Source organism: Ipomoea nil, unplaced genomic scaffold, assembly GCF_001879475.1.
Source record: "Ipomoea nil cultivar Tokyo-kokei standard unplaced genomic scaffold, Asagao_1.1 scaffold0579, whole genome shotgun sequence".
NCBI lineage: Eukaryota > Viridiplantae > Streptophyta > Magnoliopsida > Solanales > Convolvulaceae > Ipomoea > Ipomoea nil.
The window spans coordinates 509314-535431 of NW_017617007.1; the positions used below are offsets into that span (position 1 = coordinate 509314).

At 38.2% G+C, this 26118-nt stretch overlaps 1 protein-coding gene and 1 pseudogene across 1 annotated transcript; one reads left to right on the forward strand and one right to left on the reverse strand.

The window, feature by feature from the left end:
• Positions 1 to 1600: 1600 nt before the first annotated feature.
• LOC109174256 lies at positions 1601 to 25544 on the forward strand (annotated as a pseudogene).
• Positions 5449 to 7586, reverse strand: LOC109174289 (high-affinity nitrate transporter 2.1-like). Its single transcript, XM_019323536.1, has 2 exons — positions 6632 to 7586; positions 5449 to 6257 (listed from the first exon to the last, which is right to left on the reverse strand). The coding sequence occupies exons 1-2, from the start codon at positions 7555 to 7557 to the stop codon at positions 5591 to 5593; spliced, it is 1593 nt and encodes a 530-aa protein (XP_019179081.1). The 5' UTR covers positions 7558 to 7586; the 3' UTR covers positions 5449 to 5590.
• Positions 25545 to 26118: the final 574 nt, after the last annotated feature.

Sequence of the window (26118 nt, forward strand, 5' to 3'; positions counted from 1 at the left end):
ACAAACTAGTACCCAAAATGCACTGTCATCCGCCGCGTTCCATTACCATACCTCTAATATTAAACCAGCAAAAGCTCAAATTTAAATTCCTTACCACCAGCAGAAAGCAGATTTTGAGGAGAATGTTGAGAAGGAACCAACAAACAATTTGAATGCAAGTGTGACAATTTGGTGAGCATTTTCCAGCCTACAAGCTTGATCTCCAAGAGGGGAGTGATAATGCATTCATGGGCAAATAGTACAATAGAAGGAAGCATAAGATAAGAATAATACGAAAGATCAATTACTAGGATTGAGATTTCTTATTTTCAGCAACTAAGACCTTTAAAGATCCATTGTATTTATAACATAATATTGTTATTTCCTGTTTTAGCTCTTTTGTAAACCTTGAGTAGCAGCATGCAGGTAAGTTGGAATTTGAATAAAATCAAAAGGAAGTTTCTTCCTCCAACTCTGTCATGTCATTCCGCTTCCTCGCATTCACAATTGAGAAGAACATAACCAATCGTTCAAACTCTGTCTCTCATAGGCCCATAACAAGGAGTATAACTCGTGATCATGTCACATGAATACTAAACCAGGTAAATAAGACTGGTGGAGGACCCATCGGCCCGCGATCCCAACCTTTTCCGCGCGGACGACCTTTGTCCCAACCGTTCGAGGGCAGACTAGGAGGGTCCTGGTCGTCGTTTAGCCGGTCCACTTCTTTGGGCGCCCTCCTCTAGGGCCCCTGTCTTAGTGTGGCGCCCTGCGTCCCTCGCCGCACGGGTTGTGTCCTATTTTTGCTGAGTTTTCATCCTTCGTGGGGATTCCACTTCTATTTCCTGAGGCCGCGGCGGGGGCACTTGGCCTTGCAATCCCGCCACTGCCTGAGTTAGTGCCGTTGCCGCCTGCTAGATGGCTTCGGCGGTCACCCCTGGAGGTTCATGATTTGGTTTGTTCTTCCATTATTGAGTTGTTCTCGGAGGTCCCCTCCACGGTTGTTGGTGAGTTGGTCTCGAAGATCACCTGAGACATTGCCGTTGTTCAAGTTGCGGGAACCGTGGGAGCTGCCGGTTCCTGAGCGTGCCATTCTTTCAAGCTTGTTGCTGAAAGAGAAAGTTGTGTGTATTTGCCTGCTTGAGTATTGATCTCAAGCTCTCAATGAAAGCACCAATGACGGTAAGTATGTTACCGGAAATATAATATAAGAATAACGAATTGTATTGCTTCAGTATTTCAGTACAAAATATTCAGCGTGTCCCCCCTCTAGTTGAGGAGAGCTCTACTTATATCAAGTCCCTAATGGTAATAACATAATGAGACATAATGATGAGCTGAGCCTTTATTTATCTTTCTTCAATGGGCGCAGTAAATGACCCGTAATAATGTTTCCCCCCATTGGCATTCTATCCGTTGGAGTTCTGCTCGTTGAATTTCCACGTGGTGCCGGGTCAGGTGCTTGTTGACAACCTGGGTCGGGTGCTAACCCCATTAATTTATTAGGCACAATTAATCTAATTCAAGTGATATATATCTCCCTTGGGCACGTACTGTATTACTCCAAATTCTACTTTGTTCCGCCACCGCGCCACAGCCACAGCCCCGGGCAACCACCTTAATGGGGAAAAGAGCCGCCCTCTCCGACGGAGTGGTGAAGAAGATAATCCTCTCCTACACCTACGTGGCTATCTGGATCTTCCTATCCTTCACCGTCATCGTCTACAACAAGTACATCCTCGACCGGAAACTCTACAACTGGCCTTTCCCCATCTCCCTCACCATGATCCACATGGCCTTCTGCTCCTCCCTCGCCTTCTTCCTCGTCCGCGTTGCTGGAGTCGTCGACCTCCCTACCGCTGCCCTCTCCCGCCACGTCTACCTAACCGGCATCGTCCCCATTGGTGCCCTCTACTCCCTCTCCCTCTGGTTCTCCAACTCCGCCTACATTTACCTCTCCATCTCCTTCATCTAGATGCTCATAGCCCCATGCCCGTCGCCGTCTACACAATCGGAATTCTACTCAACAAGGACTCGATCCTACAAGCCCTCCACCATGGTCAACATGGTCTCCATCTCGGGTATCAAACTAGTAATATAAATTTTTCTGAGCAAATACAAATTTTAGTTCCACGAGTATTAACAAAAAAATAATTTTGGTCTTACATGTTCAATTCCTACCAATTTTCATCCACAACTATTTTTTTTAGTATAAAATTTAATCTACGACTATTGTTTTAGTGTCAAAATTCATCACGCTGATAACCTTTCCGTTAAGACATGCCGAAATCAAAAATTTTAAGGGTATTTTTGTCCTTTTTAACTTAAAATCCCAATTTGAGCATGAATAAAGAGATTTAAGCCCTAAGATCGATCCCAATTCGCAACTGTCTTCCTCATCCTACCTTAATTTGAGGAGGAGAATTGCGAATTGAGATCGACCTTAGGGCTTAAATCGCTTTATTCATGTTCAAATCGGGATATTAATTTAAAAATGGCACAAATACCCTTAATAATTTCATATTTCGACATGTTTTAAATAAATGGGTGACCGCGTAATGAATTTTGACACTAAAATAATAGTAATTAGTATTAAAACAATAGTCGTGGATGAAAATTGATAGTATTAAACATGTGGACTAAAACTGTCATTTTAGTAATACTCGCGGGACCAAAATTGATATTTGCTCAAATTTTTCTAATTTTATATTAACTAGTATTTGCCCCGTGCGATGCACGGATTAAAGATGAGTATGCATAATAAATATATGCATGTGTATTTTTAAATATGAATGACTATTATTCACCATCACCATTTACTAAATAATATGGAGTAATAAAGAGGATCCAAAAAAAAAAAAAAAAAGTTAAGAATACAAACAATCTTGTATACATACATAAAAATATAACTACCTACTAATTAAAGAAATATTTTGGACCCATAAATAATCCATTTTTTAGGTCCAAATACAATATAATAATAATAAACAAAAGCCCGGCCCATAATATAACCCTAAGCCTACATATTCGTTAATTCGAATAAGGATACCCATTATGAATATTTTAATTTTAATTATGTTGTTGAAATATAGGTTTGCAATAATATTATTTTTGAAGATTACAAAATTAATAATCATAATAAAAAAAATATACCTATTAAATATAAAGATAAATAAATAAATAAATAAATATATATATATATATATATATATATATATATATATATATATATATATATATATATATATATATATATATATATATATATATATACACACACACACACACACACATACTAACTTATAACGAAAATAAAAAAATATAACTACATATTAAAAATCAGTCCAACAAAAATTTTATTTAATAAACAAATGAGACTTAACAAAATTATTTTTCTCAAGCCCATTTTACTGTTACCCAAGTCCAACCCACACCCTAAACCTTAACAGGTCTATATAAGTTGAAAACGGTTCATCTTCCTCATATTCTTCCAATAAAAAAAATTGGTCAGCTTCTTCTCTGGTTTCATCTCTCTTTTGTCCACCAATAGAATCTACTCATATTCCACCGCCTCTTGAAAAATGCCCAGATCCTCTGCGGGGACGATATGTTTCTCACATATGTTCTTCTAAACAATTCAGTGGCTGAAAAATCCTTATCGACACTGGATGGATTAGAAAAAAATAGAGTTATACCACAAGTTTTTCTGCAAGATTACGATGTTATTATAGAAGATAAGTTCTTTTTATATGAATTTGTTAACCTCTACATTGTAGTCTATTTTACTGCAATCGTTTTACCTTACCTTGTACTCTCTCTTACCGCGGATGATTCGGTCGTGTAGCTCCACATTTTTCCAATTGACAAAAAAGAGTTTTTTTTTTCCAATCTGCAAGTATGCAGATAGATGGGAGAAGAAATTTTCTTTGTATACCTAAACTGTAAACATAATAAAAAGGATACATTCTGTACTTACCTTTATTTTTTGGTAGATGTTTCATCTTTTTGCCACCTTCTTCATGATAAGGTATATTTATAGGATATTTATATTCTGTACTTAACTTTGGAGTTCAAAAATTTTGGGATTGTTATTGAAAAGGACTATCTTTAATTATAGCCAAATGTACGTAGTTGTTTCAAGAGTTAGTAACACAAGGAGTTCAAAAATTTTGATTTGTAGCAAAAATGTAATATGTCTAAGTACGACTAAAAATGTTGTGTATAAATAAGTCTTTAACAATGTGTAATAAAATTTAAAAGTTTATCATTTTAAATTTATTAGGTTTTCAAACTGTATATTTTCCATCTGATTATATTACACTGTATATTTTATACACGGTATATATATTATAGTATACATATAGCCGTGCATCGCACGGGTGCAACTACTAGTAGTCGTCTAGTATATTCAAAATTGACGGAAATATATTTAGTTTAAAACAAGAATTTAATAATAAAAACTAATTATTCCGTCTATATTAGTGTTAGTAGCAAATACACAATTTTAATTTCATATACTTTGCTTGTGCAGTAGTTAACGCCACATTGCAATGTCAGGATGCTGATTGGACTCGTCCTTCCAAACCTCTATCTGCCAACAACTAGTAGAGCGGTCAAACGCCAAATATGCTCAAGATTTTTACTCAATGGACTCGAATTAAGCCAGAAGAGGTTCTTAAATGATAGACTTAAAGGCAACCACAAACATTATCTTGTAAAAAATATGGAATAAACTTGATAAAGAGTCAATAAAAAAAGCTTATCGGTAAAGGTTCCAAATTCAGTAGATAATTGATTAGGGCATACAAGAGGAATAACAACCGACATTTAATCAAAACTACCAAAAGCAATAACATTGACAGCAGATTATACTCAAACAGTATACACCTAACATTGACAAAAGCCATGATCAACAAAGAAGTATCTATTGGCAAAATACTTAACTAAAAGAACTAAGTTTACTTATAGTCTCTAGCAGCAGAGATGACTATAGTTAAAACCAACAAACCTAGCTAGGCTAGAATCTTAGCAGAGATAAATCAACAAGATCTTATTCTATAATTCCGAGAAAACATAAGTATGAGGGAATAAACGATAAATGTATGCTAATACATTTACTGGAAAAGAATTATTGTGCTCAAATATTAAAAAAGATGCACACCATTTAATGAGGAGAGCGTGTAATTAATAAGGGCCATAGTTATTAGATATTCGTTACGTTAGGCATAGAAGCCGTTGTACCCTTAGAGTATAAATATTAGACCCTCTAATAGACAGAGGACGAGTACCAATATTAAACCCTCTGATAGACAGAGGACACACTAAAAAGTGCACTCAGACTTTGAAGCAATACAGTTCTGTTTACTCACAAACATACCAGGTAAATTAGAGATATTACACAATAACATGAATGATTTTGACCATATTTCTACATTTTTGGCTTGCGAAAACTAACACCCATGCCAGCAGTTACCAATATTGTTAGTTTTAATGATTTACCCAACATAAAACTCAAAGCACAAAATACTGCAGATAAACAGTGTGAATTGAATCATGGATTAATTTAATGTGTATTTGATTCCAAGAATATAGAGGATAGTTGAGGGAATCATCAGAAACGGTCAGGCGTGACATTAGGCGGCGTAGCAGCCGAAGCGACGCGTTTCCCCCGCTCAGAGCGGCTGTTCTCGGCGAATTTGAGGCTGTTTTGGTGCATACCTTTCTGCTTTTCCTCCTCGTTCCATTCAGAACAATAATAATGCTCTTCGGTTCCTCTCACAGCATCCTTTGACGCAGGGAAAAACATGCCTCCCCATTGCGGGAAGTGGACCAGAGTCACCGGAAGAGTGCACGCCATGATCATTATCCCCATGTACGACAGCCCCGACGCCGTTGAGAACTTTGAGGTCGAGAAGAATATTAGCTGCGTCAATCCGGACCCGAAGTTGCCTCCGGCGCCGGTCAGCCCCGAGATGATCCCCAACGACCGCCGGGAAATGAAGGGTGTGATGCCGAAAGTGGCCCCGCAGGCCGCCTGAGCTCCGATGGAGAAGATGATCATCCATGTCACAGCTAAGGGAAGCGTATTCGCCCGCCCCAGAAGGAAGCAGAAAAGTCCTCCCATCGTTTGCAAGATCCATAAGGTCCATAGCCTCCCCCTCATTCCGAAGAACTTCGCGGCGTAGTCCGACGCAAATCCTCCGAACGGCCGCGCCACCAGATTCGCCATTCCAAAGGTCGCCGCAATTATCCCAGCGGTGTGGAGCTTTAGATCAAACCTGGAAACACAAAATTTAAATTTGAATGTGAAACCTATAATTACCAAGCTAAATTGTCTCCAGATAATTAACATAATTTTAACAGAATCTGAATTAGTCTTATCAGATACTAAATGTTATACTAAAAACACCTATACCCACTGCTGAAAATTATAAAATTTTGGACCACCTGAAACTGATCTTAAATCAAATCGAAATTTTTGTTCCGACCACTTGTGGTATCCGAAAAATCTTTGTTGCTATTTCCCACCAATTTTTGCTTTCGACTTGATTTAAGATCACTTTAGTGATGGGAAATTCCATAATTTTCACTTAAAAAAAATATATATAAAAAGTAAAACATAAAATAAATTAAAGCTAAGAAAGCAACTAACCTGTCAAAGAAATACTCAGCAATGACATTATCAGTTGACAATTCAACACCCATAGAATATCCATAGAGGAGGGCAAAGATCCAGGTTCTATAGTTTGTGATAGCGTACCAAAACACCTTTGAAAATTTGTCTTTGTTAACGTTACCTTTCTTTTGTAACGATCCTAAGTTGCCGTCGGGCAAGTCTTGGCCGAGGGTGAGGACCAGAATTCCCATCACGACGTGAAGCCAACCCGGAATGAAGAAAGCGATCCTCCAGGCGCTGAACGGAGTTGCCCCGGCTTTCCGGATTATGTCGTAAAGAACCGGCATTAGAAGCTGGGTGGCGCCGCCTCCCATATTCCCCCATCCCGCGGCGGTCCCGTTGGCAAGCCCTATGATTTTGCTGTTGAACATGGTGCTCATCCAGTACTGGCAGGAGACGAAGGTGGCGAGTGAGAATCCGATCATGAACCGGACCGCCACGTAGCCGCCGGCGGAGGACACGAACGACATGCAAAACACGGTGGGGGCGGTTAACATGATGAGAAAAGCGCAGCCGTAACGCGGGCCCAGGAGATCACACACCGCGCCCATCACCAGCCTGGAGAGAATACTCCCGGAGACGGAGGCCACTCCGGCGTTCCCAATGTCGGACTTAACCAGATTAAGGTTGTCGCGGATGATGGGAACAAGCGGAGCGGCGGCGAACGTGGACACGAAACAGGTGAAAAATGAGATCCATGAGAGGTGGAAAGTTCTCATGTGGGGATTAGCCAAGGAGAAGAGCTTGAACACTTTGGCTTTGTGCTCTGAATCCACCGGCAGGGCAAATTTCGCCGTCGTATCAGTTGGCACAATCGGGGAGGCCACGGCGAAAGCCAGAACCGGCTCTCTGCCGGTCACTCCATGCATGGAGCTTCCAGGAGAACCTTCTATATCCGCCATTAATGTCTCTTCGAATTGAAATTAGTACTATTTAAGGATACTTAAAAGTCTGCTGAATCTTGGGAAACAATGACCGTTTATATAGGGATTAAGCGTTGACATTATATTGCGAACGTCACTATATAGCCTATGGAGATTCCAGTGGCTAAAAGACAACATTAAAAAACATATATATTGATCCACTTGAGGATTCCATATTCGCCACATCTCAGCTCATTAGTCAACGCCAACTGGATTGGGCTTCTGAATATCCCAAGAATCAACTACATTGTAATTGGTTCTTAACTTTGTTTAATTAGATATTTGTATACAATACATTGAATTAAAAATTACGCAGGAGTATAGGGTAACTCGCAACCTATTAAGTAGTTCCAAACTAAGCTATAAATGACAGAAATGTGTGTTCAACCAAGCGAAATTCTCAAAGTGTGTCGCCTTTTTTTTTTTTTTTTTTTTACAATAATATGCAAAACTCCTTTGGGAGTTGCGTTTTTGGTTGTGTCCCGGCGTGTATTTTTTTTTCGGTATTTCCGTAAAACGCAAGAGTTGGTTGCGTTTACGTATTCGTATACGTAAAACGCATTACCTAAATGCTTTTTCTAGGGGATACGGTATAGGCAAAAACGCAACTTACTCTTGCGTTTTACGTATTATACCGAAAACGCAAAAGTAAGTTGCGTTTTTTTGGATTTTTTGTACCGGCAGTTTCCGGCGATCGCGAAGAACGGCTAGAAGCACAAAACACAATTAGCACATGCGTTTTTGGTTTGAATAGGTAAAACGCAAACTGTAATTGCGTTTTCTAATTGTTATAAATTTTCCGGCCACTTTCCGGGGAGGAGAAAGCAACGTAAAACGCAACTGTGAGTTGCGTTGTGTATTGTTGAAGTAATTGTAGTTTAAATAGTAGAGTAATTAGTATTAAAAATGGAGCATTTGTTAACAATAGATGGGTTAGTGTAGTTGGTAGAACCTTTGTTTTGTTATGTGGTTTGTCAGGGTTCGAATCTTCTTAATTGCGTGTACATTTGTTATTTGACGTTATTCGAGTTTTACTATAAGTATTAATAAATGCGGTAATATGAATGAAAGATGTGTAGCTTAGTTGGGTGAGCATGTGTTTGAATATGTGGTTGTCTAGGGTTTGAATCCCATTTATACATTGGCGTTTGTAATTGTGTTTGTCCAAAGATCGATTCCTCGCACATGCGGAGAAATATGGCAATATGTTGTAATTTTAATTTGGTTGATGAACTTTGTGTTTGTCCGAAGATCGATTCCTCGCACATGCGGAGAAATATGGCAATATGTTGATATTGTAATTTTAATTTGGTTGATGAACTTTATTGATTTTGATGTTGACAAAAGTGAAACGATTTAGTCGGTTGATCTGAAATTTCGGTGAAGGCATGTTGTGTACTGTGAAATCTGTCGAATCTCTTTGAACTAAGCGAAATGAGATGAGGAACAAGACTTCTTCAACTGAGAAGAAGATTTCATTATCTGAAATGTGAGAGACCAATACAATCGAAAGAAGAAAGGGAAGAAAAACTAAAAAGGCTACTAACCCTCCACTTATCCGTTTCTAACCAATTTAGAAGGGAAATTACAGATATGCCCTCAGGGACACTAACTGTTACTAAACAGATTAACTAACTGTTTTGCTAGCTTCATCTTCCAATTCTTCTGCTTGCTTCATCAAAATCTAATTTCCAAAAATTGTAAGGACGTATTAGTTTAAAAGTAATTTGAGTGTATCCGGCTATGTGACAATTTTTATTTTTTCAACATTTATTTACCCAAATAGTTTAACAGTTGATTATTAGTGGAATGTAGTTTTATTGGAGTTGTATTGTTGACGTATTTTCGTAGCCCTAAACGAGGGTAAGGATATTGATTGTGTGTAACGAAAATTGTTTTTTGTACGGAATTATGTCAAAAGCCTTGCATTTGAACCGGAAAAAAATATAATTGATATTCATCATAAATTCATACATTTACATGTGCATCTAGTGAATTCTAATTTCTCTACTGCAAACACATATTGTCGTACAAACGGTTGGGGAGGGCCGCATCTGTGGATTTTTGGGGTGGTGGTCCCCAATTTGTTCAATTGGCCAGTTGCAAGTCTAAGTTGCTTTGGTGTACTTCCTCTTTAGGTAGTACATGATCAACCTTCCTTGCTGACTGGGCAAGCCGGAGTGTAGATGGCTCGTCTAGGAAATACGGAGTTTGTAATGGAAGACATTAATCTTCCTTTGAGTAGAGCTCTACGGCGGCAAATATGGGCAGGCCCCTTAAACGGAAACCGAAATCGCGAAATTTAGTTGAAATTCTTTTGGCAATGGAGACACCCTGGGATAAAATGTTGGTACGTAGTATTGGGCATGAGATAGTTGGTATGAAGAAAACAAACTTCCCATCTCGTATGCAATAGATAAAAGAAGTAATGTTTAGTAGGAATAAAATATGGGGTTTTCATTGTGAATCCGCGAAATGTAAGAGGTGAATATATATAGGGAAGCTATTTCGGGACAAAATAGTTTGAAAACGCAAGTGCGACTTGCGTTTAGTCCTTAAACGCAGGCCCATGTTGCGTTTTTTTTATTGTACAGTTCGGCCAAGTTTCCCGTGTTGTAGGTGGCCCGTGTTGCAGGTCTGTCATAAGTCACACCCGGCTTAAGAAAACGCAACTGGGTATTGCGGGTTGCCTTAATATGCAAGTCCAAGTTGCGTTTTTCTTATGTTCTATGATAGCCCATGTGATGATATGATAGCATGGGCCACCATGTGATGATATGATAGTATAGGCCCATGTGATGATAGTACCATGTGAGGGTTGAAAACGCAAGTACGTGTTGCGTTTTATACCCATCATTTTGTCATGGGCTGTCAGCTATGGGCTGACAAATGAGATATGATATGGGCTGACAGATGATATGATAGTATGCCAGGGTTGAAAAAGCAACTACGTGTTGCGTTTTATACCCTTTGACAGGCCATGGGCGGTTGACAGGCCATGGTCAGCCGCGACAGGCCATAGCCCTGGCCTGTCAGAGTATAGGCCCAGGGTTGAAAACGCAACTACGTGTTGCGTTTTACACCCTTTGACATGCCATGGGATAACACATGCGTTTTAGAAAGGTTGAAAATTGAGGGCCCATTTGCTTTTTTGTTAATTAAATTGTTCGAAAAAATGGCCGTCCGATTAATTATTTTTAACACTCCAATATAAATAATGTAAAATAATAATGTTATATAAGGGGGTTAGTCATATGGTGGGTTAATGTTAGATGAGAAAAAAGGTTGTGATTAAAAGAAGTATAGAACAGGTATCATAACGTTGTTGATGTAACCGGATTGTTTTATTACTAAAAATCATTACATTGACATCGATAATTGATGGATTTCACCAAATTCATTATCGATAATATGGTAGTTGATTGACCATGGATAAATCTTCTCTACGTTACAGGCGATAGCAATTGGTAGCATGAGTATGACATGTTGGTTGACATTGAAGAACACAACACGGTCACAGCCATCTAACTGAAAATGATCATATATTTGCTCCCATTGTTCGTCATGGAATACTAAACTGTAGTCATAGTAGAGTTCTAGTTTTCTATCTCCTAGGACGAATATTAGGGGCCCATCGACTTCGATGGAATCTCGGAGAAATTCACTCAACTGCTCACGCTACATTTATGAAAGAATATAATTGTTAGTACTGGATAAGGAATCTTAGTTAGGGTATATACTGCGTTAGTGATTCTTACCGCGAATAGCGTACCGAAATTGTGATACAAGGATCTACAACGCTCTAATTGTTCAAAGTCAAATGTCGGCGGTATTGCTGACCGCGCTGGCACGTTGATGGACACTGTAATTTGGACGTAAGATTTAGATAGTAAAACTCAAATATTACATTGACGTTTAGGGATGCAATTGTAATCTTACCGCTATCGAACCGTCTAGTATTTCTTCTGGGGCCAAATTGATTGAACTCTCTCTTTGGACTGTAAGAGTCGACGCTAAACAAGTAGCATTCGAAAATGAAGTAACCTGTATGTCGAAATAAGACAATGTCTCCAGGGTATAAATCATTTTCTGTCTTAAAATCGCTAATTCCGGTTGTAAATTGCATATCGTCTACCCAAACTTCTATCCATGCGCTATGATGCCATAATATTGCTTTTGTGGTCAGATGTTGCATTAGATGGCGATGCATAGAATTTGGAATTCTCTAAAATAAAATCATACGCAACTTGTTAGAAATACAGTAGTTATACTACGTAGATAAACGGTAATAGTATTTTGTTAACGTATTACCATGGGTAGTTCAAATGATACTTGGATGGTAAACCAAGCAGTTGCGTACTCACTGACATCTGGCATATGCATTATATCGTTGCAAGCTATGAAAAATAAAATACATGCATATTCAGATAAACGAAGGCAAAAACGGTGTTTATTAATTACCAACATAATGTAAATCTTACGCGGAGGGAAGTAGAGTTGACGTAGACTTTCAAAAATTTGGATCGCATATCCTTGGGATTGATTTTGATTTGCGAAGATCCGTGTTTCGGGCACTGATATACCCAAAATCAATAGATATGTTGCCTATCCACGTGTTGGATAACATACAAAAGTATTGCATGTCCTGCGATCAACATGCGCATACCGTAGCTTCCTTCCGTGTATGCTGATTGCATGGTACAGAAGGCGATGACCAAAGTTGGAAGTGATGTCCGGTAGTATTTCAAAATCATCAAAAAGATCCATTAGTTATCGAAATAGAATAATGTAGGCGAGTTCGAATGTGTAGTAGAGGACGGAACCGTAAGCAGTAAAATGGTGCCCCCCCGCTTCAGACCAAATATATAATGCGAACCCATACAGTTCTATATTGTTTGGGCAATCACGGTGGGGTCTCTTCGATTTGGGCAATAGGTTTTTGGTCAGTGCAAAACGCATGTGTGACATGCGTTTTAACATGAAAACGCAAGTCAGCCATGCATTTTACCCATTTTCCTATAAATATGGTTTCCTAATGCGTGCTTGACTAAATTTTTTTAGCACTGAAGTTGAAATGTACGTAGAGTATGCCAGACACCCACAAAAAAGAAGACGAAAAGATGTTAAAGTTAGTGTTATGTGTTGTATCTACTATGTCGAAGGAAAAAAGGAAAAAGTTTACGGTAAGAATGTTGTTTATATATATATATATATATATATATATATATATATATATATATATATATATATACACATACATAATTACTCAGACGCACACACCACAAACCTATACATATTGTATATATACTTATATTCTGTATAATTTTTATTTAATGTACAAAATGTTTTTGTTTTATTTTGTAGCGATAATTCCATGCCGGAGCAGCGTTTCAATGGGCCTCAATTAATTCTCGCGATGTGTTGACGAATTTCAACTAAATTTCGCGACATAATTAAATTGTTCAATTGGAAAATTGTCGCGAAATTTTTATTAAAAAATTTATATGTAAATGATGCTGGTTAGATTGTTTGGTCTTCTTTTGCCCCAATGATTCTAGCCAGTATTCATATTTATAAAATTTGGAAATGGGTGTCAATTGTAGTCACAACTGAACCCATTAAATATTTATGTAGACATTTTTTGCCATTATATTATATTGTTCGACGTAGTGTGTAATGCCAGTAGTTGATGTACAATTGTAGGAGTCACACAAAGTACGGGTGTGTTGATGGGATGCCATGTTTTATGTAATTTTTTTTCTTTAATTTCTTGATAGTCACAACTGAACCCAAACAATGATTAACTTGTATAAAAGGATCCAACTTCTACGTCATTAAATTTACAAATTATTTACTATTTGTTATTATACATCCAATTTTCCACTTTTTAAAATGTTCCCGATTTCATAGTATATTATTCATATAATAATAAAAAAAATAGTTGATTGATTTGTCCAAAGGCGACCATGCGTGGCAGCGTTTTCCACGCTTGGAACCTTGCTCTTCTTTCAAGTTTTTTAGCCATGTACGGTTAAAAATTAAAGGAAAAGTTAAAAACCATAAATAAAATTAGTACAAAAACGCGGTTGTGATTTTTGTTTTATTTTAGCTGCCCGAGGAAGAATTAAAAACGCAGCCCCCACATGCGTTTTGCATGACACCCCTATAAGTAAGTTGGAGCAAACACTACATCATCCTACATCAGTTGAATAGCATTGACGTAGGGTTTTCATGAGTTGATGGAACATTTTTGAAATTCAAATCACATAGGTAGCAATCACTTCACCTTCTTCATATTCCAACCCCCTCAACGCAAAACAAAACTTATACATGGTTAGTAGACTAAATTTCAAAGTCTCTATGTGCATAAATGTATGTGAGTATTTCTTGGTGGTCATGTGTTTGGTTTTCTTTGTAGGTACACAGTACGTGATTTGAGTCTCATTTAACTCTCGCGAATGAAGAATGGGTCCCATTTAATTCTCGCGACATATTTTTCTGTGTATTCAATATGTCGTGAGAAATTAAACTTATTAGCAAATAAGCAGGGGGTCAATTGCTTGCTTGTTGTTTGCTAATAACATATATCATATGACAGCCGTCAACGAAACTTATGGAGTACGAGTTCGTCATCGGTAAATAAGATAAGTGGAAAAATGTAGTTTGGTCACAATCCTACGTGGATTTGTTTCATATACTGTACCTACGTAATTCATTGTAAAAACAATTTATAGTCGTATAATAAACCAAGATTTATTTTGTTTAATGCGTTAAATCTATGATGTGATTGTAAAATTTTAAATTCGTAACTAAATTCTGTACAAATATTTAAATGTGAATTACTTTGTGGTTTTTACCGGATTTTGTAGTTATTAGAAATTTGTGGAGTTCTTTAAAAAAAAAAAAAAAAAAAAAAAAAAAAAAGAAATTTGTGGAGTTCTCAAAAAAAAAAAAAAACTTTGTGGAATAGCGTGACTTCAGTCACGCTATTCGACGTTACTGTGATCAGCGCTGTTGTCAGCGTCTGGTCACGTCGACTGACACAGCATGTTAGTTGCTGCGTCAGTCAGCGGCATAGACTGCCGTGTTGACTGACGCAGCGTGTCAGTCAACACGGCAGTCTATGCCGTGTCCATTGGGCGGCATGCTTATCACCTATGCCGTGTCCATTATGACCTAGCTGACTGACGTGACATTTGTAATGGTCACGTCAGTTAGTATTTAAAATCAGATATTTTTGTGCATATATAAATATAGTTCGGTTATAAATGTAGTAAACTTTAACCACAACTCTCTTCTTCTACGCACTGTAAACCCTAAATCCCGAAATTCAAACACCTTAGTTAAACAATGAGGCGAAATTATCTACATCCAGGTCCAATTGATCCCACCTTGTTAACATACCAACAATTGCATCAATCAGAGTCGGTATGGCTAAATCCTGAATACCCAGCGCAATTGTCATGTGTGCGTAATGCGGGTGGTGTTTTTAGGAATATTCGCCTCAATAATCGCGTTGAGAATTTGTTACGGGAAGCTGGTTTTTTCCCAATAATGACACGGTTTGGTAACTTGAAACTCGACCACCACCTCATCAGTGCATTAATCGAGAGGTGGAGGCCCGAGGTACATGCGTTCCATATGCCATTTGGGGAGGTATCAATTACCCTACAGGATGTGGAAGTCCTATTGGGACTAAAAATTGATGGTAGGCCAGTAGTTGGTAATACTGCAAGAACTCAACCTGAACGTTTTTTTCAAATCCAACAGTTTTTAGGCTTCACTCCACTCGACGAGGATGCTTTCTCCAGTACCCTTATAAATAAGGTCGTTTTAGATCAACACGTGGCTGCCATAAACATAGATCAGGCAAATGATGAAGAGTTACAACAATATGTGCGCGGCATTATTTTGTTATTTATGGGCGGGGTCTTATTTCCTGAAACTACTAGAAATAAAATTAAATTATATCTACTAGATATGTTAGAAGACCTTTCTACTGCCGGGCAATATAGTTGGGGATCCGCAGTTCTTGCATTCCTATACAGATCACTTTGCCGCGCGGCTAATTTTAGGAATTCTATCGCTGGGGGTTGCCTAACCCTGTTGCAGTTGTGGGCATGGGAGCGTTTGCCATGTACACGCCCTTGTAACGTTATTCCATCCATCAACCTAAACGATGGACCTTATGGTGCACGGTATGCATTTTATCGAATTACTAAAAAAATAAATTATATACTAACTACAATTTTCGTCTGTAGGTGGCATTGTCGACACACGTGGACCTTTACATCAACCCACACTTTCAGGATATACCGGGATTTATTTGATAGATGTCAAACTGATAACGTATGGCCATGAAATATATATATATATATATATATATATATATATATATATATATATATATATATATATATATATATATATATATATATATATATATATATATATATATATATATATATACACACACACATTTTACACATGTATGTGTCTACGTATTATGTAATTGAATATTTTCAATTTTGTAGTTTGTTTGGATGTCATACAATGTAGACATGTTGCCACTCTGTTCTCGCGCCGGACAGTAAATTTGGACGGCACGTGTTACGTTATTATTTTTTTTTTGCCGTCGAGTGGCATTATCCAGATAGGGTTATCAGGCAGTTTGGCGGGTACCAAGACATCCCTGACCATGTTATGTACGATCCCAATTTGCACAAATTGGATGGGCGGTCCAAGATTAGTGATTGGGCAACTCACCACCAAGTACATGTTGCAGTTTGGGAGAATCGTTACAACAACGTGATTGCAATTGCCCCACATGCCCCGTTAGGTCCATACTGTAGTTTGGCGTACGAGCAATGGTTTTACCGGGTCGGAAGGCGTTTGATTGGAAATCCTGAACATCACCATACGGAAGGATACATACACACATCACCGTCATACGCGGCGACGGTGACACCCGAATTATCCTCGCATAATATTTTTAAATTTCTGGATTTCATGTTTTTCACTTTAATACCCAAATATTGACATTATTCGTAGGTGGAAGCTTTGCGGCACATCCACATTTGTGGTGAAATGGCGGCGGAGCGCAGAGAGACTGGGCAATTTACGAATGAAATGCAAGAAACAGCCCGCTCAGAACTGAATCGTCTAAACTATGGCTACCTGATGGATTTTCCTCGGCCGGAGAATTACGAAGATATATATTACCAGCCTTTTCAGCAAGTGCGACACGCTGACAGACGAAGAGACGTCAACAGGCGCGGCCGTCAAGCTCAGGGTGGTCATCGTCGTCAGCAGGTTCCCCCGATGAACTACAACGGCGATGATGTCCCCCACGAGGAACCGGAAGAACATGAACAGGGCACACAAGAGGAAAATGTATTTGGAAACCAATATATGGGCGACAACACACAACTTCAAGTACAACAATTTCCCATACCACATTCCCCCAACATGATGCTTACTCCATATATGCCATTGCCCTATTCTGAGGTCGGAGAATCCTCCCATGAAATGCCTGTACACGGTGGTCGTGAAATGCCCAGCTCTTCTCATGCGCTGTCTAACGCGCCATTTCACCACCCTTCCATACATGAGCTGTTTGACGCTGACGAACAGTTGGATCAATCTCAAGTGGTTAATCCTACCCAACACAACGATGCAACACTCGTACGTTATGAACGCCGAAGGCCATCTCGCAATACTAGGCGCCCCCCTTGTGGAACGTAAATGTATTGTAAAATTTCGGACCAAAAATATTAATTATATACTGTTGGTTTATTACCGTGGTTTATTACCGTAACGCGCCTATTCTTTAGCGATACTCCTAAAAAATTTGATAACGCTAGCTGAAAAACCGAAAAGCAATAATTTAATTATTTACATATATTATATTTTATGATGTGACAGCAGGTACTTGCTGTCACATCTGCGTGCGGTGCCACCATTAAAGTGACAGTCAAATGGGTTGTCACATTATTTAGGGTGTCATCCGTGACACCCACCTTGGGGCTTGCAAAGTTTTGAAACAGTACTTAAATAATAAAACTAATATGTTAAGCACACATAAAAAAAATATTTATAAAAAGGTAAATTACACAAAGGCAATCGTGGGGCAATTAAAAGGGCCGAAAAAAAAAAAACGAAACCAGTCTACTAAAGTAAATGAAAATGTCGAACGGAGACAATTACAACCACAATGAAATTGGTTTCGTGGAGCGTGACATTCCTATTCACGACCATCGCTTGATACGTGAATACATTTTCTAACATCATGATTGGCTGATCGGCAGATGCCACATCTTCTTCCTTGCAGATCCATTTCGTTTGGAATTCTTCTACTAGGACGCCTACCCCGTCTCTGGGGAACACCTTGCGGTGGCAACACGGTGTAAGGTATCAAAGGCCAATACTCGTCAGACAACAGAGGCATTATTGTTCCTTCGTAGCATTTAATATACTTTTGAAGGGAATATTTTTCCGGAACCATACCATCAGGGACTCTTCCCACATAATGGGAAGCGGCGTGAGCGTGCACACACGGTAATCCATCAACAGCCCATTGACCGCAACTACAGTATCCTGCATGCATGTTAATGGTTTCGACCTTTGGCCTTCCCGAAGGAGTTACAACGCCTTATATTGCAATTGCGTAAACCCCCTGAACGTCATCGTGTCGTTTCACTTTTGCGCGAAACTTGTATGTATCCCTTTTCAACATTTCGTCTAAAATTTTCCTTGGCCATTGCAAGCCGGCTTGACGCATCATCAATCCCTTTGTTTGCCTGTCCGCAAATTGCAACGCCAATTTCTCTAACGTGACCTTAACAATGGCCGAGATGGGAAGGAATCGAACACCTTTCAACGTGTTGTTGAAAGATTCTGAATTGTTAGTTGTCATTAGACCATGTCGAAAACCACCATCATGGCTAAGGATCCAAAACCGCGGCGGTATCTCATTCAGATAATTGTATGCCGCCTCATCAACAGCCTGAATTGTGCTCATTGTCGAATTAAAACCCCTCTCATCAGGTGCACACCCCGCTTGCCAAACCAAACTGTTTAATTCTTTGTTTTTGAATTTCGTCATTACATTGGACCGTAGATGTCGGAGGCAGTATCGTCGTTGTACCCTTGGCTCGCGCAATTTGTCCACGCTGCGAAATGCCACGTCAATCCCAACATGACGGTCAGATATAATGCATGTGTTCGCGATCCCCAAACACGTGTTGCTAACAATTCAGGAACCATGTCCAACTATCCCCGGTCTCAGCGTCAACTACCGAGTACGCTACCGGATAGATCTCTTTGTTAGCATTGTAGCCAACCGCTAGCAATAGATGGCCTCTGTACTTCCCGTAAAGATGCGTACCGTCAATGGTAAGAATGGGCAAGCAATATTTAAACCCGTCCAATGCGGGCTTAAGTGCCCAAAATGCGTACTTGAACGCAAACTCATGCGTAGTCGGTGTGGCCACTAATTCAAAATCAACAACAGATCCGGGGTTCGTTTGTTGTACAGCCAGAAGAAGTTTTGGCATTATATTGTAGGACTCATCCCACTTCCCGTACAGATTTTCCAACACAAGAACCTTGGCATACCAGGCCTTCTTGTACCCAACACGCACACCCCAGTGTCCATGAACATCATTGATAATATATTTTATCTTGTATTGGGGATCCCCTTCAATTTTAGATAGAATGAAATCGGCTATGACTCTGCTCGTTAGGTTGTAGTCCGCTCCCCCTTTCGTATAATCAACCCGACATGTGTGCTCTGCATGATACTTTTTGACTCTCCACTTTTCCGTGTTGGAAATTTGGCTGGCTAAAATCATCCACTTGCACTGTTCGGGATACAAACATCCCGCCTTCCAATAATTCGCCCTTTTGCACAACGTCGTGAAATGTCTATGCGTACATAGATTATGGTGTGTCACCATTGCCTTCAGCAGTGCGTAACTGTCGAATACCATGCCAGGATGTAGGGACGAAGTTCCATGTGGAACACCATGATCATACGCTTCATCGTCATCATAAAAACTCACACCCGCCGTTGGCGCGGAAGATGATGCAACGATTAATTGTTCCGGAGGACTATCACACATATCATTAGAAGGATCGTACTCATCATCATCGTCCGAGAAGATTCCCAAAAACCATAATCATCCCCGCTATTGGTCTCGGTAAAACCACCGCTTTCGCCTACGACGTGTTGGAAATCATGAACCACTGGTTGTTGGGCCAACGTTGAACGCGATGACACTCCAATATCAGTATGCCCTCTAGTCCCCGGTAGTGGATCCAACGACATTCGACTGGGGAACAAGTCCAAAGAACCATCCCTGCGACCAACGCTTAGATTCATAGTAGAGGACGAGACCGTTTGGCGTTTAACAAAAAGTACTAATGGTACGGAAAACATAGACATTGCACCCAAAAAATATAACCATGACTGATTATTATTAATTGGAAACGGAAAAACAATGCCGCCATCATGAAGTGGATTTTGCTGAAATTTACCCCAGATTTTAACAATCTCATATTCACCACGAATTTGAAGACAATTATTCACCCCCGCCACTAGTTCCTCAAATGAACTTGTTTTAGAGACAAACAACCCATTTTGTGGAGCAATATTGAAGTCAATATCATTCGTACAATCATGCGTAGTTGAAGAACATAACAAAACCGGAACGTTCGTACCTACAAAAACAAAAATAATGTAATACCAAAAAATTATCGAACATATAAAATTCGTTACAGATCCATACCTTCCATTTGGTAATGAATAACTTGGAAAAAATAAATAAAAAATTAACAAGCATATTATAAACAAAACGATGATAAAATTCTAATACACAAATTATTTAATGTGCCTTACCTGAATTATCTTCAAAAAAACAAAATACAATTGTGAAAGGCACAACTTTCACCAACAAAATAACACACCTAGAACTGTGAAAAAACAACCGCGAAAATTGCTCAACATATGAACACAAATAAAATGTAAACGACGTCGTTTCACGCCCTGACAAACCCATGAGGCTTGTCAGGGTTGTGACAGCCCTAGTGAGCTGCCCGAGAAGTAACATGGCCTTGTCACTTTGTTGACAGCCCACTTGGGCTGTCAACAAGTTGACAGCCACGTGGGCTTGTCAGAAATTGACAGCCCATGTGGCTGTCACCGACGTGACAGCCTAATAAGAAACGGGCTGTCAGCTTTGCTGACAGCCCATGTGATAATGGACAGCCCCATGTGGGCTGTCCATTATATTACTCCGTATGTACCACATATAATATATATATATATATATATATATATATATATATATATATATATATATATATATATATATATATATATATATTATGTAGTATATATATGTAGATATATACATACATCTATTCGGTTTTTCGTTTTATATATGTTTGCCTATAAATATTTCGATTCATTTCATTTTATATCACATACACACTCAACTATCTTTCGTCTACATTACAGTAATATGTCTTATACAAATAGGTATTCATTTTTTTTTTGATTTGTCAGTTGTAAATTCTACTTTTAAATTATCCAATCTCAATTTAGTTTTACTGTTATACGACAGTGAATTTGAGTTGGAGTTTAAGTGAATTTCAACTAAATTTCGCGAATGGTGGGTATGGTGCTGGAACGTAACCCCCGTAACCGAAGGAACAGTGAGGAAAAGAAAGCGGCCAATGCCTCCTCTCTGAAACAAATTCCTCCGCCGCCACATGAAGTTGGAGACAGATTCTCAAATCTTCGAATCCTACTCCACTCCTCTCCTCACAGCTGGTCTTTTCTTGGGTGAACGTACGCCCTCGGGTTCCGTTTCAGCTTCTTCTCTGGAAAAATACACCAAAATATTTGTGTGTAGACCAACTTCATTCTTGTATAAAATTCTGTTTTGTAAATTTTATTTCAATGTTGTTTTTATAATGTATGATTCTCTGCAATTCAAAATGTACACCTCCATTAACAATTGCCATCAACTGGTTGTAATTTTTTTTGTGAAGTACAACTGACTCCAATGAAATAAATTGTTCTGCGCCTATAAATACCCACAAAATCATTCATGCACTTTTCACTCTACTATTTCACCACGGTAGCATTTAACAACCTTCTTCCAAGGACATTCAATGGTATGCATTTTTCCTTTACTTTACCTCTTCTTTGCATTACACCTATGTGGATAAATTTATGTTTATTACTAGGGAAAGACATATGTGGTGTTTGTCGGTCGGCAACCAGGGATCTATGACAACTGGGAGGATGCCAAAGCTCAAGTACATCGCTATAGCGATAATTTGTACAAATCATTTACCTCCAAAGAAGACGCCGTTCGTGCGTTCAACATTTTTACGGCTAAACATCAGCACGATTTCCACCCGAGCAGTTCAACTGCCGGTTCAACTTCAAATTCAACGACAACAAATACTAACAAATTATCCAATGCCGAAATTTTACGTCGTATGGAAGATGAACTAGAACGTGCGAATAACGATCATGTGATCAGAATCCATTCAATCGTTGAAGATTTTAAACAACTTCTTTCAAAATAAATTTACATGTATCTATATATTGTTCAAATAAACATTTGTATGCGTTCCCTTAAACATTTTATGTCGTCAAATTATTTATTTTTGGTTTTGTCAACAGATTATAACAACATCTGCGGTGTTGCAACTCGCCGACGGTGTAAACGCTCCGATCAGCAAAATTAAAAAATAAATAATAACAAAAATCCAAAAATAAAAAATAAAAACGCAATTACAATTTGCGTTAAACTGTGCACAAAACGCAAGTAGGACTTGCATTTTCGCCCATGCCATGATGACAACCCATCACTGACATGACAACCCATCACTGCTAACAACCCATTCGCAGCCCATCAGTAAAACGCAACTGGGACTTGCGTTTCACATATTAACGCAAGGACCACTTGCATTTTAACCAATTGTACTTTATTGGGCCTACACATTTTTTTGAAAACTTCCCTTTTTTTTGGCCTATATATACCACATTGCGTTCGATGATTATGAGTAAAACCAACTTCTTTTTTTTTTTTTTATCACAGCATTGTTACTTTAATTATTTAGTATGTGTAATTCCTTTTCTTTTTACCAACTACCTCATGCTCAACATTTCTCCTTTAACGCTATACTGCGACATGAAACAAGCGCCCAATGAATTTCAACTAAATTTCGCGACTACGACGTTCAACAGCGTAATGCCATCCTCCAAATGCCCTAGCAGACATAGTTGAGTCATTGTTGGGAGCAGTATACATCGACTGGGGATGATCAGTGAACAGTTTTCACATCGAAATTCTGTAATATATAATTTAACGTCGCCTTTTAATGTTAGTGTACCTTTTTTATCGTATTTTAAGGTTTTTTTTTTTTTGTATTTGTAACTACCACAATACTCACCAATAATAATATCATACTACTACAAATTTCGCACCTTGGAAAACGGATCTAGGCTTGCTAAACGCAAATGGTACATGCGTTTTCAATGCCTATAAATATGTCATGTCCTCTTTACTCCCACTCCAACCTCTATCATGTTTAAACTACCAATGTATGCTTGTTACTTTTGCTTGGCAAATTTCGAAAATTCCAAACACAACCACCCACGCATTCATCTGTTTTTTATATTTCAACCAACAAATGGGAAAAAAAATTTCACCGGCGGTAAGTAGCATATATAGATATACATACATATATATCGTGATTACATATATATATATATTCCGTGTTAATTATTATGATTATAATTTCTTTCACTTTCACTTTTTGCAGGTACAAACTATGACAATCGATTCGCAATTAATTCTCGCGAAAAAATTTTGATCCCCAATTAAGTCTCGCGACATATAATATTATGTATTCATAATAAATATGTCGTGAACTATAAAATATATATGAAAAAACAAGCGTGATGGATATTATGACAGACTACACAAACTATGTTTGTTTTTTACAATAATAAACTTGAATAACACAGTAACTTAAGCCAATGCTGTTGCAGTTACTGCTTCGTTATTATACCTTGGCCAGGAAATGATCCTTGCCCGACTTGCATTTCCAACATTCAATATTGTACACATATAGCTTGTTCATTTGTAAAATACACAAAATATCAATTGTACCTGAACTTTATATTGAAATAAAATAGCCCGTGCATTATTTTATATATATGAAAACCAAATGATATATATGTTTGTTTTCAATTACTCATTAAATACGTTTCGAACGGCGGTCTACCAAAACCATTCTAACCAATGAAAAATAAACCCTCGAAAAACTTATAAAACAAACACACTAACCCGCTGCTTACAATATGTTTCGAACCGAGGCCAAGCAACCCTAACACACATTCAAATAAACACTAAACCAACTACACAACCCAACCTTATGTTAACATTTGTTTAAAATATTAACACTAAACCCATTCAAAACTTTAAAAAAAAAAAAACCAGTGCTGCTTAATATGGGTTTTGAACCAAAGACAAGCAACCCTCACAAACATTCAAATACACTCTAAACCACTTACACAACCCAATCTTCTATGAATGTTTCTCTAAAATATTAAGAATAAACCCACACAAAACTTTTTTTAAAAAAAAAAAAAAAAAAAAGACTGCTTAATATAGGATTCAAACCACAACTACGTGGCCCTAACAAACTCTCAAATACACGCTAAACCAGCTACACAACCTAACCTTCTGTTAACATTTGTCTAAAATATAAATAATAAAACCACTCAAAACTTAAAATAAAAAAACACTGCTTAGGATAGGTTTTGAAACAAGGCCAACTACCCTAACACACATTCACATACACGCTCAACCAACTATACACGCCCACATTATATTAACATTTGTTTTTTTTAAGAATACAAACTATGGTCTGAAAAACCCAATGACCAAACAAACTATGTTCAACGATTCGAACACGGACCAACCTACAGAAAAAACACACCCTAGACCAACTAAGTAAACAATTACTATGATTTACAAGCCCTATTCTATACTATTAATACTCGCCCATGTACGGTACAAAAAACGCACTTGCACAATGCGTTTTATACCAAGTCACCGGCGCCGGAATAATTGTAATACGCAAGTGCTTCTAGCGTTTTTTGTATAATTCGAAAAACGCAATTGAGTCTTGCGTTTTTCACACAATTCCGGGGAGTAACACTGGTAAATAGTCCGCATTTCGGAGTTGCGTTTTACGTATTTTTTTGGATTATACGTAAAACGCATCTCCCAAATGCGTTTTAACGTATTCTATACGTCACATGAAAACGCATTTGGCAGATGCGTTTAAGGTATACAATACGAAAAACGCAAGTCGCTTTTGTGTTTTACGTAAATAATGAAAAAAAAATACACCCGGGACAACTCCAAAAACGCAAGTGGTAACTGAGTTTTACATATTTTTGTCAAAAAAAAAAAAAGTCAGCACACATTTTTGGAATTTCTCTTGCCCCTCTACACATTTCGGTCAATTATCCTTTCCTTTAAGTTCCGTTTGGAAATTCAGAAAATGACTTCTGGAAAATGTTTTACAGAAAATGAGTCATTTTCCGGAAAACATTTTGAGTCCGTTTACTAACAGAAACTGTTTTTTGTTTTTCATTTTCAGTTTTTGTTTTCATTGCACGATTCTGCTTTATTATATATAAAGATTCTGCTTCTACTACTATTTATTATTCTATTCTTGCCCTTTCAGTCGGTGTCGCAGTGGCCGCGTACGGCGAGGCGAAATACGACTCCTGAGGAGTGTTTCTGCAGTTAATGGCGGTGGGTTTCAAGGCCACCCGACTGGTTATGATACAGATCTTGCTAACCTCCAAGGGGATAAGCTTAAACCCCATAACATCCTTCGATTTCTCGCGCCTACAATATTATTCTTAGCTCATTCTTTGGGCTATATATATAGCTTGTATTATTCATTTATTATTTGGGCTAGTATCTTGGGTTTTTTACGTACTATTTTAGACCTAGCGCCCCAGGTAATAAAGCTACTATTTTCCTACCCACCACTCTGTACCTCTATACTCGATTTATGGTAGACTCGATCCTGACAAAACCATCTTAACAAAGCTAATTTGAATATTAACTGCCTTACACTAAAAAGTTAAGAATTTCAACTGCCAAAACCTTAAGGTGCGTGGATTTAATGTTTAAGGTGCGTGGTTTGAAAGCTTAAGGTGTATTAATTTGAATATTGACTGTCTTAATGTACAAAGTTAAGATTTTCAACTGCAAAACCTTAAGTGCGTAAATTTAAACCTTACAGGGCATGAATTTAGTGTTTAAGGTGCATGGTTTTGAGGCTTAAGGTGCGCTAATTTGAATATTGACTGACTTAGACCAAAAAGTAAAGAATTTCAACTGCCAAAGCATTAAGTTTGTAAATTAAACCTTAATGTGCGTCGACTTAGTGTTTATGGTGCGTGATTTGAAAGCTTAAGGTGCGCTAATTTGA